Source organism: Molossus molossus, unplaced genomic scaffold, assembly GCF_014108415.1.
Source record: "Molossus molossus isolate mMolMol1 unplaced genomic scaffold, mMolMol1.p scaffold_m16_p_19, whole genome shotgun sequence".
In the NCBI taxonomy this organism is placed as follows: domain Eukaryota; kingdom Metazoa; phylum Chordata; class Mammalia; order Chiroptera; family Molossidae; genus Molossus; species Molossus molossus.
The window spans coordinates 33840866-33856065 of record NW_023425354.1 but is presented as its reverse complement, the minus strand read 5'-3'; the positions used below and the strand labels follow the sequence as shown (position 1 = coordinate 33856065).

At 39.3% G+C, this 15200-nt stretch overlaps 1 protein-coding gene across 1 annotated transcript in view; it reads left to right on the top strand.

Moving 5' to 3' along the window:
* Positions 1 to 15200, top strand: part of LRRC37A (leucine rich repeat containing 37A) — a 38119-nt gene continuing 22919 nt past the window's right edge. The window contains 3 exon segments of the mRNA XM_036268474.1: positions 1 to 869; positions 3936 to 4007; positions 11909 to 11980. Coding sequence (XP_036124367.1) covers positions 1 to 869; positions 3936 to 4007; positions 11909 to 11980 — 1013 coding nt within the window.

Sequence of the window (15200 nt, the reverse complement as noted above, 5' to 3'; positions counted from 1 at the left end):
ATGTCCAGGCCGCACCTCCGGCCCCCACGACTCCTGTTTACGTGGCAGCTGTTGTGGCTGCTGGTCCAGGAAGCTCAGCCTTCTGAACTGGCCCTGGATCCTGTCCTGCTGATCTCTGTCCTCCCAGGGACGACTGAGCCCTGGCCTTCGGATCAGCAAAACCCCCCACCTGAGCCTTCAAATACCATTGAACAGGTTAAATCTCTGTCACTCCGAGAAGAGGACTCACCTCTGCCTACAGATGCCCCTGAGGAAGTGAAACCTCCAGCCCCTCTGGAGACCCCAGCTCAGCAAGTCCTTTCAACCCAGCAGGAGGTCCCTCAAAACCCCCCTGAGAAGATGGAATCATCTCCATCCCAGGAGGAGACCCCAGCTCAGCCTACTTGGGAGGCTGATGCTACTGCCCTGCAGCAGACTACAGCTCCTCCAAAGCACCCTGAGGTGACACTTCCACATCCAGAAGCTGTTCAGGTTCAGCAGCCAACCTTGATTGAAGTCACTATTCAGCCTTTGGACCTGGAAGTCACAATAATTCAGCAACCTCCTACAGGGGCTGATGCTACAGCCCTGCAGCAGACTACAGCTCCACCAAAGCACCATGAGGTGACACTTCCACTTCCAGACCCCATTCAGGCTCAGCAACGAACCTTGATTGAAGTCACTATTCAGCCTTTGCACCTGGACATTACAATAATTCAGCAACCAGAGTCATCTGAGACAGTTTCTACAATGACTAAACAGAGTGCCACCATGAACATATGTGAGCTGTGTACCTGCAGTAATGGGACACTGTCGTGTACTGGTCTCAGTCCAGAGCAGAGGCTCCACAGAGTGCCTGTACCGGAGCCCAACAGCACCTTCATTGTCCTGTGAGAATTGCCTTTCCTCCTTTGTTCTCTGCATCCTGCATGACAAGGCAGCCTTTCCCAAGGCCTTCCTGGGCCATCCTCATCTTCCCCAGTCAGTTGACTGACTATCTGTTTTTATCTTTTGCTTATCAACTATTCCTTATCTTCATTCTCCTTCTTACTATTGTTCTCTCCTTCACCAGTCTTTTACTTAAAAAAAAATTTTTTTTCTTTATTGATATTAGTAAAGAGAGAGACAGAAACACCGATGAGAGAGAACATCGATTGGCTGCCTCTTGCCAATCCCACTGGGATCATGTGCTCTGACCAGGAATCAAACCAGCGACCTCTTGGTGCATAGGTCAGTGCTCAGCCACTGAGCCATACCGACCAGGCACCAGTCTTTTACTTTCAGTTGCCCGTATTATTTTGCCTTATCCATTTTTTTAGCCCCATCATTGCATTCCTTAACCTCCTCTGTCCTTCCACTTTTGCTCCATCCTCTTTACAGCAGCATGGCACTCTCCCCATCTCATTGGTGGTAATACAACCAAGTGGTTAAGAGTAGAGATTCCAGCCCTGGCCAGTTTGGCTCAGTGGTTGGGGCATCGACCTGCGGTCCAGCGAGACCCAGGTTCGGTTCCCACTAAGGGCGCGTACCTCGGTTGCAGTTTGTCCCCGGCCCTGGTTGGGTCGTGCAGGTGGCAACCACTCAATGTGTCCCTTTTACATCGATGTTTCTCTCTCCCTCTCTCTCCCTCCCACTCTCTCTGAACAAAAAATGTCCTTGGGTGAGGATAAAAAAAAAAAAGAGTAGAGATTCTAGAGCCGGGGTCGGTTTGAACCCAGGTATGTCATTTATTAGCATTGGGACTCAATTTCCTCATCTGTAAAATGAAGATTATGATAGTTACTGTCTCATAGGATTATTGTGAGATTTAGATGAGTTAATACATGTGAAGTACTTATATCAGTGCCTAACTTATGTATGTGTTAGCTATTATTATTATTATTCAATCCCTCAGTTATGTCCAGGACTCATCTTTGCCCCCTGGCTTGCTATATATATCACCCACCTTGTTCCCAACCTAGAGCTAAGTACTGTGGGAGCCACAGAAGCGTGACATTGTCTATAGAACGTGACCATGGTAGGTGGGAAGAAAAGGAATATACATAAAAAAGGAGGTGACATATAATTAAGTACTAAAAGAGATACAGGCCAGAGGTGCTATAATTCAGCAGAATCTGTAGTCACTGGGGTGTGGAAGTCAGGGAAAGCAGCATGGACAAGCCAGAACTTTAGCTGGGACTTACAGGGTGGCTATGGTTTGTCAAATAGAGAAAAAAGTAGTGAGTACAGTTTAGGCAAAGGTGTGGCTGCAGAATGATCAGGACTTAATAGACCTGTGGCTGTAAAGAATTGGTTTAGGAAGCAGTGAAAAATATGATGAAAACCCTTAGTTGACAGCTGTAGGGGTTTGGAAGTTACATTGAGATAACGAGAGCCTCTGAAAGTTTTCAAGTGAGAGAGACAGATGATTAAAATAAGAGAATTATTTTTAGATTCCATTTGTAGAGCGATCTAGAGAGGAAAGTTTGACTCAGGGAGACCAAATCGAATGCTCTAGCAAAATCTAGGAGTGAAGTGAGAAGGTGCTGAATCCGAGTGGTTGTGATAGGAGTAGAAAGAAACTCCTGGGAACACTATGGAGGGACAGGCAAGATTTAGTAACTGACTGGAGCTGGGGTGGGATGTACAGGAAAGAGGAAGATCAGATATGACCCTGGGAAGTTTCTGTCCTGGGCGATGAGGAGATGGTATAACAGGTGGACAAATAGTTGGGAAGGAGGGCCAGTTTGAGGGAGGTGAGTTCAGTGGGCATTTTTTATTGGTGGGCATAAAGCAGCCAGAAGGCTCCTGGTTGAATGGAAATATCCACTAGGCAGAGGAGCAGACAGGTATCTGTTTGACTTTTTTCTCACCTTCCTGGAAAATGTGTGAGAACTGAACAGGTACGTTATTGCTGAGGGAAGAGGAAAAAGCTAAAGGTAAAGATTCAAAGTCATCCATAGAATTAGTGGTTGAACCTCAGGAATTTAACAGCTTCTTTTAAACATTTGTAATTCATGGAGACATTCTCACTGTGTTGTTTTTTAAATTGTCACAGAAGTATATAGAATAAAATGCGAAAGTCTCACCCAAACCCTTTCTACCACTCCTGTTACCATTTTGGTGTGTGTCTATCCTTTTTCTTTTCTTTCTTGCATTTCCCCCCTTAAGAGGTAATACTTTACTCCTTGCTCAGTGATGTGTGCTTTTCCCTGTCAGATATGTCTATGAAAGCTTTCCATATTAGCCCTCTAATTTCTAACTGCCCTTCTCTTTCTAACACCTGCAGAGATTTCCACAGAGGGCACTGAGCAAAAGCTTTGGTGTGGCTTGGCAGAAGGTTTCTTTACATTTATTTGCTGATAATGATAAGTTTTTGCTATTTTTCTGTTGAAAATCTCATTGATTTGTAGTAGGAGTCATTTTAGACACAAATGGTTTTGGAAAAAAATACATTCATTCAATGTAATGAACTGGCATTACCCATCCAAGAGAAGTCCAGGTTCTGAGGTGATGCTTCACTGTTTGTGCCCAGGTCCCACAGTATGTCTTTATTTTTTTTTATTATTATTATTATTTTTTATCCTCACCCGAGGATATTTTTCCATTTTTGTACAGATAGAGTGGGAGGGAGAGAGAGGAAGGGAGAGAGAGAGAGAAACATCGACGTGAAGGGACACATCGAGTGGCTGCCACCCGCACGACCAACCAGGGCCGGGGACAAACTGCAACTGAAGTACGTGCCCTTAGCGGGAACCGAACCCGGGTCTCTCCGGACCGCAGGCCGACGCTCTAACCGCTGAGCCAAACTGGCCAGGGCAGTATGTCTTTATTAATTGTGAAAACTGGGAAACTGATAGCTGTGGGAATTAGCTGGTATTTTCTGCATTTGAATATTCCCCACAAGGTTGCCATGATTGTTTTACTTGTTCTTTCTTGACCTACCTATCAAGAATATTAACTGTGTTTCTTCACAGAAACTTGCAAGGAAACTCTATTTCTTTCATTGATAAAGATACATGGAAGTCATACCACTTGGTTGAGAAATTGTGAGTATATTCTCTCCAAAAATGAATTTTAAGAAAACTAACTGCATTTTAAGATCCTTCTTGGTCCAGAATTTTTAGGTCAGTAGCTCTGAGAAAATGTATTTCCCCCTCCATATCCCAAATCAACCTCTACTGATTGCAATTCTGTGTTTATTTTTAAAATTAAATGTGGTAGGCCCTCTTTAAAATAAGAGTCAATATAAACTTATTTTCCATTATAACAGTAATACATGATTACTTTCTCAATATATAAAAATGAAATTACAGATGTAGTGAAAACCCTGCTTGTACCCTCATCCCCCACCCTTAAAGTAACCCTGCTACTCTAAGTTTACTGTATATCCTTCCAGACCTTTTCCCATGCATTTGACTATTTCTTTTTTAATCCTCACCCAAGGGCATTTTCCCATTTTTTTGTTCAGATAAAGTGGGAGGGAGAGAGAGAGAGAGCGAGAAACATCAACATGAAAGGGACACATCGAGTGGTTGCCACCCACATGACCCAATCAAGGCCGGGAACAAACTGCAACCAAGGTATGTGCCCCTAGCAGGAACCGAACCCGGTCTCTCTGGACCGCAGGCCGATGCTCTAACTGCTCAGCCAAACCGGCTGGGGCTGCCTACTTCTATATTTACAGATAGCAAAATAGGTGTGTTGTGTGGTTTTTATATATTTTTTAAAAATATGTTTTAATTAACTGAAAAAAAATATGTTTTTATTGATTTTTTAGAGAGAAAGAAACATCGATCAGCTGCCTCCTGCACACCACCTACTGAGGATCGAGGGGAATTGAACTGGGACCTCTCAGTCCATGAGATGATGCTTAGTTCACTGAGCCACACTGGCCAGGCCATATCTTTTTTTTTTTTACATAAATGGTTACCTCCTACAATTTAATTCTTTCACCTCATGATATATATTATATTTGTTTCCTTCTTGGTACATAGAGGGTTACCCAATTCATTTAAACTCCTACATAATATTCCATAGTTTAATCTCCCTATTGGTAGATTTTTAGATTATGTTCAGTTTTCTTGTTACATGTATTGCTGCAACGAACATTTTTGTACTTGCATCTCTGGGGGCATGGGCAGGTATTTCTGCAGAATAGATATTTAGAAATGGAATTGTTGAGGTGAAGACTATATTGATAGAACATTTTAACTGCCCCCCAAAGAAGCTGTGGCAGCTTACACTCCAATCAGTAGTCCACGACAGCATTCCTCTACCCTTCCACCACTGGACAGTCTCCATGTTTTGTCTGATCTAATGGATGAATAAAAGAGGTCCCATCTAAATTAGAATTTTTGTGATTACTTGTTAATTTAAATATCTGTATATATTTATCAGACATTTGTATTCCTTCTCTGAATTTGCCTTGTCCTCTTTTTTTTTTTTTTTGCCTATTTTTCTTTTGTTTATCTTTTTTTTATTCATTTGTAGAAAAGTTAGTTTAGATACATAAGGGATTTGGGATAAAATATTTACATTCCAGGTAATTAACTGGCATTTTTCAAGACAGTTTGTGTGTCATATTGTTAGTTCAACTTGAACAGATGTCATAAATGACTTCTGATTTAATAATAAAAGACATAATAGTCATTGTAATCTAAAAGTAGGGTTTATGACTACCCTAAAAGATTCCTCCCTTAGTCTGATATCTTATTGGTAAGGGGGAAAATGCTAGAACCAGGCAGTTTTGTTTTTTTAATTTATGAATTTTTTTTGAAACTATATATAGTTTCTATTTTCCATGATAGTATCTAGTAAGAAAAATGGAAGTCATTTGGCACAAGAAACAAATAACAGTTTCCTTTAAGGAGTAGAGGGAGTGGGATAGTCTGAAAGATGATGTAGGAGAAAAAACTTTGGATTTTGTATGCTATACCGTTGGAATTTTGAGCCATGAAAATCTACATTACATATTTTTTAAATAAATTGAAATGTAAACATTAATTTTCTAAAAGCTTGTGTTTGGGAGTTTATACACAATAACATGAATCTGGTAAGGTTTGAAGATTTATAAGTCAGCTTGAGATTTATACCTAATAAGAGAGTTTCCTAACTTAGGGTCAATGGACTCCCAGGGCAGGATTTCTTAACCTTTCCCCTCCCACCCTCCCACCCCCAAATGTCTCTTTCGTGATCTGCAGAAGCCTATGTTCTCGAGGACTATGTTTTTAAATGATTTATAAGTTAAAATATATAGGAAAATAAAGGAAATCTATTATTGAAATGCAGTTTTCAAAATATTTTTAAAGAGATTATTAATATAGCAATAAATCTGCTTCTCTTAACATATTAAATAACAGGCTATAGTGGTAGGTCTAATAAATGTTATAACTTCTAGATAGTGATGAGAATAAATAAATGATACTTTAAGATATCTGTAACAAATATGTGATATGAAAATATCTGTCATCCTGTTGGAGACCCAACTAACTACTATACTGCTAATCTACTATGGCTTGTAGCCTACATTCACAGTGCAAGGCAATGCTAATTTTAGTTAGAGGTTTGTGAAAATAGAGATGTAATTTGATTTCCCATTCAGGTTTGGCCCCCTGAATTCAATCCATTCAATCCTATTCACTGACCTCTACCCTAAAGGAATAATCCACCAATGGATATTATGTGTGCACTTTTGCATGTATTCAAGAAAGTGCAGTTTTTTAGGGAAAGGGTCCACTGCTTTTATGAAATTCTTACAGGGCTCTTGTCTCAAAAGATTGAGAGTCACAAATGTAGGGGAGAAGAAAGACATCTCCTTTCCTGTAAAGCTGTACTTACCCTCATGAGTGATAGCAAATGGATGATTTTATTTATTTGTTTGTTTGTTAATTTTTTATTGATTTCAGGGAGAGGAAGTGAGAGGAAGAGAGAGAGAGAAAAATCAATGGGCCAACTCCTGCACGCCCCCTACTGGGTATCAAGCCCGCAACCTGGGCATGTGCCCTGACCGGGAATCATACCAGTGATCTGGTATGGGACTACGTTCAACCACTGAGCCACACTGGCCAGGCAGATGATTTGTTTTAAATAATAGTAGTATACTGAAAATGATACCTGTCACTTTCTGAATTCATTGAAAAAGTATTTACGGAGCAAGTATTTACGTGTCAGGAACTGTTTTACCTGCCAGGATTACAGGCCCAAGAACAAAATAGACAAAATACCCCAGTTCTCAAGGGATTTACAAGTATATAATATAAAAATGGATATATAAATATATAGATAGATCCCTGGCCAGTTTGGCTCAGCGGTTAGAGCGTTGGTCTGTGGTCTGGAGAGACCTGGGTTCGGTTCCCGCTAAGGCATGTACCTCGTTTGCGGTTGGTCCCCGGCCCTGGTTGGGTCGTGGGTGGCAGCCATTCGATGTGTTTCTTTCATGTCAATGTTTCTCTCTCTCTCATCCTCTCCCTCCCTCCTGTTCCATCTGAATAAAAAATAGAAGGGTGTCCTCAGAATAAAAAATAAAAATAAAATAAATAAATAAATATATAGATAGATATAATTTCAAGTATTGATAAAATCTTTGGAGAGAAAGAAAACTGGGGAAGGAAAGTGAATCTGTTCTAGAATGGCCTATTGTTTGCATTATATGTATAGTTAAGGCCTCCAAAGAAACCATGAGCCCTCTCAGTTTTCTGGAAATTACACAGGTGGGGCTAAGGATAATTGTCAATAACATAAACTCAAGAATAATTATTGTGACATTCAGAAGGTAGCCGTCGTGAAACAAAGCCTGACCAGAAGTCAAACACGGATATTTCTTAAATGTTAGCTCATGCCTGATTTTGATATTTTCATGGTGTGAGAAAAGCTTAGATCTGGCTTTAACTCTGATTTTCTATAGTTTTAACTTTTTTCTTTAGTCAAAATGAATATTTGAAGTTCTACAGATCAGTGTATTTTACACAAGTTAGTTGCTTATTTGAGGCTCCTTTTTAGGGTGATTGGTTGGAAATTTCTCAGTCAAAACTTTCCTTCCAGATTTAATTTATTATTGTTATTTAAATTTTTTGGTGTGGCTCAGTGGTTGAGCATCCACCCAAGCACGAAGAGGTCTCTGGTTTAATTCCTGATCAGGGCACATGCCCAGGTTGTGGGCCCAATCCCCAGTGTGGGGCATGCAGGAGGTGGCCAATCGATGTTCCCGCCCATCGATGTTTCTTTCTCTCTCTCTCTCTCTCCCTTCCTCTCTCTCTAAAATCAATAAAGAAAAAAAAGTTTTTAATAAAAAATAAAATTTTTTTTACTATCCTGTCATCTAAACAACTTAACAAAAATAAATCCCATTAATATGAAATATATACATATCCTTTAGTTACTCCTCATTTTACCATAATATTCAAACTCTTCCACCAAACAGTCTGTCTGACACGGGCTTCAGCCAGTTAGAGAAAACTGTTACAAACAGCTGAGGATTAGCCCTCATTTCACCTCTGTCCTTATTGAATCCTTGTGAGGTTTATATATTTTAAAGTTAATTAGTATATGCAACTTTGATTTTTGTCTTGATTTTTTTTCATATACCATTATTTCCTATGACTTTTTTTTTTACATCATCAGTATGATATATATATATATATATATATATATATATATATATAGTTTTGTTAAGTGATATGGGGAGGTACGGTTTTTTCCAACTTTTTATTCTTATGAAAAGGGTTACTATAAACATCATTGGACATATTGATTTTTTTTTCTCTTTGGATCATTTCCATGGAACTATAAAATCATTACTTAAGGAAGGTAAGAAAACTATCAGTCAAAGCAACACCTCTGACTATTCCCCCTTCATACATATTCTGACCATCACTGCTTTTCCTTCTAATGTGGTGAATTTCAAATTGAGGTCAGGGTCTGATATATTCTTAGGACTCCCAAGAGTTGTTTGTGGGAGTTAAAGTTTTTGTGTTTTTATTTTAATGGTCTTTTTAAAATGTAACTATATTCTGTGCCATATGAACTACCTTATAACTGAGAACTATCTTGATTTCAGTTGTAGAGTTTCCAGGCAATAATATTTTGCTATAGTTATGAGTAAATAATTAAGCTTTGAGGCAGAATGCTGCTATGAGACAGAATTAATATAAATATGGGGCCATCAGACACTGTGAGGGGAAGCAGAATGTTTCAAATACTGAACTTTGGTAGAAATAGTTTCACAAGGCAACAGCATGTTCTCAAATTCCCAAGGCTCCTAAAAGATGTTCAACTTAATATTACGTGCAAGGACGGGGATTTTCCCAGCAAGACACACTTACCTTTGACATTTTATGGTTTCTCCTGTACTGGCTCTCTACCACTCCCTCATTTCACCTTGGAGACACTGGCTGTATGTGCCTTTCTGATCGTCAGGTCAAAGAAATGAGTGTAAACTTCCCCCCTCCTCCCACAGCCCACCTCTACCCAAAGCCTGTTTCTGGTGGTTACTGCAAGACTAGGTAAAGCAAAGGCCTTTGCATTCCTTGGGCAGACCAGGTGTCAGGCTTTGTCTGTGGATCATTCCTGTCCCCTTCCTTTTTCATTATAGAGAACTAATTGGCTGGATCTCTCAGTTTTCTAGTTTATTCAACTATCATTTCTGCTGCTCATATACTGAGGTTTTTGTTGTTGTTGTTTAATGAATGGTATCATTTCGTTTGTATAATCTTGAGCTTATTCTTTCCATAAATATAATGTCAGCTTTTGTCGGAGGATATTATGCTATTCTGAAGTCCTCTTGTGCTGTCTCTGTTAACTGATTCATTGGCTATAAACTGTTTTATGTTTGTTTTTGTTTTCTGTCCTTAGTGGAGTTGGCTTTCTCAAGCTGTTTGGTCATTCCTGAGAACAATTCATCTTTGTAATTTAGCTCCTACTGCTTCTGTGTTCTGGCTCCAGGGGAGAGGTGAAATGAACTGCTGGAGCTTGCTATTCCAGTGGATTCCCCCGAGAATCAGGAAGAGGTGGAGATTTCTGCTGGGGGCTAGTCAGGGAATGCATACCTTTTCTCCAGGGTTCTGGGGCCCTGCCCCCTTTCTAATACCAGTTGCTCCTAGCTGGAGGCAGACACCCTTTGCTGCCTCTTCCGAGGAGGGAAGATGTGGGGTTGATGATCTGCCAGCTACTCCTAGTGCAGCATCCCAACGATCTCCTGCAGGGTGCTCCAGGGCATTTCTGGTCAGGGACCATTTGTGGAGCTGCTCCCATGCTTTGAGCTAAGTTTGTGATTTTTAAATGATTATCTTTTCCATTATTCTTAGGGATTTTGATGGAGGTTGGAGGAGTAGAGACTTGGACTATTCATTCTGCCAACTTGAAATAGCATAACATCTTAGGAAAACAATTTTGTATACCTATTATATCCTAGAGAAACTCAGGCAAATGTGTATCAGGATACCAGTACAAAATGTTCAAAGCCTTATTGTAGTAACTAAAAACTAGAAAAATCTTAGTATCCACCAATGGTAGAAAGAATAAATAATGTATGATATCGTCCTACAGTGGTAGCCGCTTAAAAGTAAAAAGAGCCTGGCTGGTTTGGCTCAGTGGTTAGAGTGTTGGCCCACGGACCAATGAGTTGCAGGTTCAATTCCGGCCAAGGGCACATACATTTGCGGTTCGTCCCTGTCCCTGGTTGGGGTCATGTGGTGGCAACCACTCGATGTGTCTCCTACGTCGATGTTTCTCTCTCTCTCTCCCTCTCCCTCCCTCCTAATCTGTCTAAAGATAAATGGAAAAAAATAAAAGTAAAAGTAAAAAGAAACAGTGAAAGAAATGTTAACATTTTATTTAACTCTTATATCCAAAATATTATTATTTCAACATATAATAATTAATAGATTATTAATAGTATATTCTACATTTTGTCACATTAAGTCTTCAAAATATCCAAAGTATTGTCATTCGTACATGGAATCAATAGAAAAACTGGTAGAGCCCTGGCCAGTTTGGCTCAGTGGTTAGAGTGTCAGCCTGTGGTCCAGAGAGACCTGGGTTCATTTCCCGCTAAGGGCATGTACCTCGGTTGCAGTTTGTTCCCGGCCCTGGTTGGGTCATGCGAGTGGCAGCCACTCAATGTGTCCCTTTCACATCGATGTTTCTCTCTCTCTCTCTCTCCCCCTCACTCCCACTTTATCTGAACAAAAAATGAAACAATGTCCTCGACTGAAGATAAAAAAAAAAGAAAGAAAAACTGGTAGAGAGTTTACATTCTTTTTTCCTTACTAAATCTTTAAAATCTCAATTTGGTTGCTAAATTTTCTTATCAGAGAGTCTTCATTTATATTTAGATTTTTATGAATTTACACTTGGAAAAGTAGCATCACATACCCAAGTTGTTGCTAACATCCTTGAACAAGGGCTGTGATTGGAGAGGGCAGCCAGTGGGCCTCTGGGACGCTGGCAGTGTTCTTTCTTGACATGAATGGTGTTCTGTGGATATCTGTGTTTATCTTGTGTGCATTTTATGCACATTTTAACTCTCAAAATAATTTTTTTAATGGTGGGACTCATCAAATGACTTCACTTACAGCCCTGATACAGTGCTGTTATGGGGCTTTCATAACAAGTTTTGGGAAAAGAGGGGAGGAAATGGTAGTTCTGCCAATGTTGATACCACCCAGAGCTGGGTTCTAACAGACACTTTGTGAGTAGACAGTAACTACATGATTTGGTGGGAAGAGTGGACAGTGTGTGTGTATAAGAGAGTGATGGAGAGAAAAGAATACATAGGAGGACGTGAGAAAAGTTTAAATAAAAAAGAGCAGAGATCACCATCCTTAAAGTAAATAAAAATTAGGATATTTCATTGGAACCATTACCCAGGTTTCTCTCTATATATTTCTGTACAACAAATAGTTGTAGTTATTTTGCATTTTGATCCAGAAATAACCTTTTTATTTTTCAGAAATCTCAGTGGAAATAATTTGAGAAAATTACATAAGGATTCATTTGAAGGCCTGCATTCCCTCCAGTACTTGTAAGTTAATTATATTTATTTATGAGTTTTTTTAGTTATATTATCTATAAAATAAATAGTGAGTTCAAATTAGATAATTTCTATAATTTCTCCCAGCAATAAAATTCTATAATTCTGTAAGTATATGTAGGGCTCCAGCCCTTCTGTAGCATTTAATATCTCCTATGTGTTTTCAGTTTTTTAACCATGTATACAAGATACAGATAGAGAAAACTCTTCAGTTATGGAGGAAAAGTGGTAATGAGATCTGAGTAATTATTCACACCAATACAAACCTGGTTATATAAATGTTCATATACCATCTACTTATATTTATATTTAGTTTAGGGCCCATGGATCAAATCGGACCTATGGTCTGGTTTGTTTTTATTTTGGGGGTTTTAAAAAACTTATCTTTATTGTTTAAAGTATTATAGATGTCCCTCCTTTTTTCCCCCATTGGCACTGTGGTCTGTTTTTATACATCCCATAAGTTAAGAATGGTTTTTACACTTTTAAAGGGCTATAAAAGAAAAAAAACAGAAAGAAAGAAAGAAGGAAAGAAAGAGGGAGGGAGGGAGGGAAAAAGGGAGGGAGGGAGGAAGAATATGTGAGACAGACTGTGGCCTGCAAAACCTAAAATATTTACTGTTTGGGATTTACAGAAAATTTTTAAATGTTGATTTAGTAAAGTTAGAGGAATTCAGGTTAATCTGAAATTGTCTTTTATATGACAAGAAATTTGAATGCCATTAACTCAGAATTTTTTGATAATCTAATCTAAATTAGATTAACGCTTACATATTAAATGTTTAAGCAGATGAATTATGTGAACAGTATTATTAAGAACATATGAAGTTATCAAGAGAGAAGACTGGTATTAAGGATTTTAATGCAGGAATTATTATACTAATATTAAAAATAAATGTTTTAAACGATGGTTAAGTGGTATAGTTAGAAATGTCTACACTAAATAAACATATCAGAAATGCCCCTAACTTCACTAATTATAAATTCAAAATCTCTCCGGCTTCCTTGTCAAGGAAGAAATGTTTGCCTAGTAACTCTATTTATTTAGCAATTAGGAGATGTTCTTGCTATTAAAGCTCAATTTTTATTCTTTGTTCATGGCATCCAAAGCCATGTATGTCATTAATCCTTATTAAGCGAATTAATGATACTCTTTAGCAAATAGATTCTTTTTGCAAATGCAGAGGGCTTAAGGGAAGTGGGTATAAAGAGCCTCACATGACACTAAAATAGTCTTGAATTATCAAACATCCAAGCCTCAGGGGGACAACCACTTTTTTTTTTTTTTTTGGTACGTGCCCCTAGCAGGAACCAAACCTGGGACTCTGTGGTCCACAGGCCGATGCTCCAAGTGCTGAGCCAAACTGGCCAAGGCATCAACCACTTTTGTATTGGTCTTCTTGGGTACCTCTGCCCTCTGGCTTCCAAACCTTACAGTTTGGAGAAAAACAAATGAGGTAACTGCTCAATAGTTTAGGTCATTCATTACTTTTACTGTAAAATACTTTGTAAGCTAATTTTTTCATGCTAGTATAAGTATTCCCATTTATTTATCTATCTATCTATCTATCTATCTATCTATTTATTTATTTATTTATTTATTTATTTATTTTAAAATCCTCACTCGAGGATATTTTTCCATTTATTTTCAGATAGAGTGTGAGGGAGAGAGACAGAGAGAGACATGGATGTGTCTGAGAGACACATTGATTAGTTGCCTCCCACATAACCCTGACCAGGGCGGGGAGCAGAACCACAACTAATGTACGTGCCCTTGACTGGAATCAAACTCAAGACTCTTTGGTCTGTGGACTGATACTCTAACCATTGAGCAAGACTGGCCAGGGCAGTATTCCCATTCATTTAAAAATGCCAATCAATAAATAAGATAGTAAAGAATATGCCAAGAACTGTACTTAGTGTTGTAGGCACAAAGATGGGTAAGACAGGGTTTCTACCCTTTTAGTAACTCATGATCTCACAGGGAAAATAAACATATAAGCTCAAACCATAATGCACAAGTACTAAATGGAAGGCAGTGTGCTGCAGAGGCACACAAGAGGGAGCCATGAAGTAATAAAACTACATTTCTTTTAAAATGGCCATTTTTTTCCCTCTACTTTCTAGCTATTGTCTATTGTGTACATATTTTAGATTGCATATATTTACGTGTCAGTTTTAACCATGGTAGACAATGCAGATGAGCAAGACCCAGTCCATACTTTCAAGGAGTTTATGCTCAGAGGAAATAGGATGCAAAAGTAGCTGTATTAAATAGAAGAAATGGATATGAGCAATGAAAGGTATAAACTGGTTTTGGAACACAGCAGAGGAAAGAGACTTCAAGTTGGATCAGCAAAGATGTTAATAGAGCCCTGGTCGGTTTGGCTCAACTGTTAGAGCATCGGCCTGCAGACCAGAGTCCCAGGTTTGGTTCCTGCTAAGGGCACGTACCTCGGTTGCAGTTTGTCCCCAGCCCTGATTGGGGTTGTGTGGGTGGCAACCAGTCAATGTGTCTCTCTCACATCGATGTTTCTCTCTCTCTCTCTTCCCCCTCTCTTTCTCCTGCTTCTCTGAAGATAAATGCAAAAATGTCCTTGAGTGAGGATAAAAAAAATAATTAAAAGATGTTACTAGAGCAATGCTGTTTGAACAAGATCTTGAAGGGCCCTTGGGGATCATCAGACAGACATCTTGGGTAGAATAAGCTTGCAAAAGGAGTTTAGGGAAAGGTAAAACACAAGAAAAATACCTTGAGTATCTATAGAGTATAAGTAGGGAGAGTGGGAGATTAGAGTCAGATCTTCTAGGGCTTTGAAGGCCAAGCCAAGGATAACATGCCAAGCTACCATGTTTTCACACCAGTGCTCTAGGATAAATTTTACCCTATAACTGGATCATTTGGAGGGCTTGTTAAAACTCAGGCTCCACCCCCACAGTTACTAATTCAGTTGGTCCAGAGTAGGGCTGAGAATTTGCATCTTCAGTAACTTCCCAAGTGATACTGGCTGGTATTTGAGAACCACTTTTGGAGTATTATTCTGGATCCTGTGTGCAGGATAGATTAGGAAGGGAGAGACTACCACTGGCTGGTGTGGCTCAGTGATTGAGCATTGACCCATGCACCAAGCAGTCACCAGTTCAATTCCCGGTCTGGGCACATGCCCAGTTGTGGGCCAAATCCCCAGTGGGGGGCATGCAGGAGGCAGCC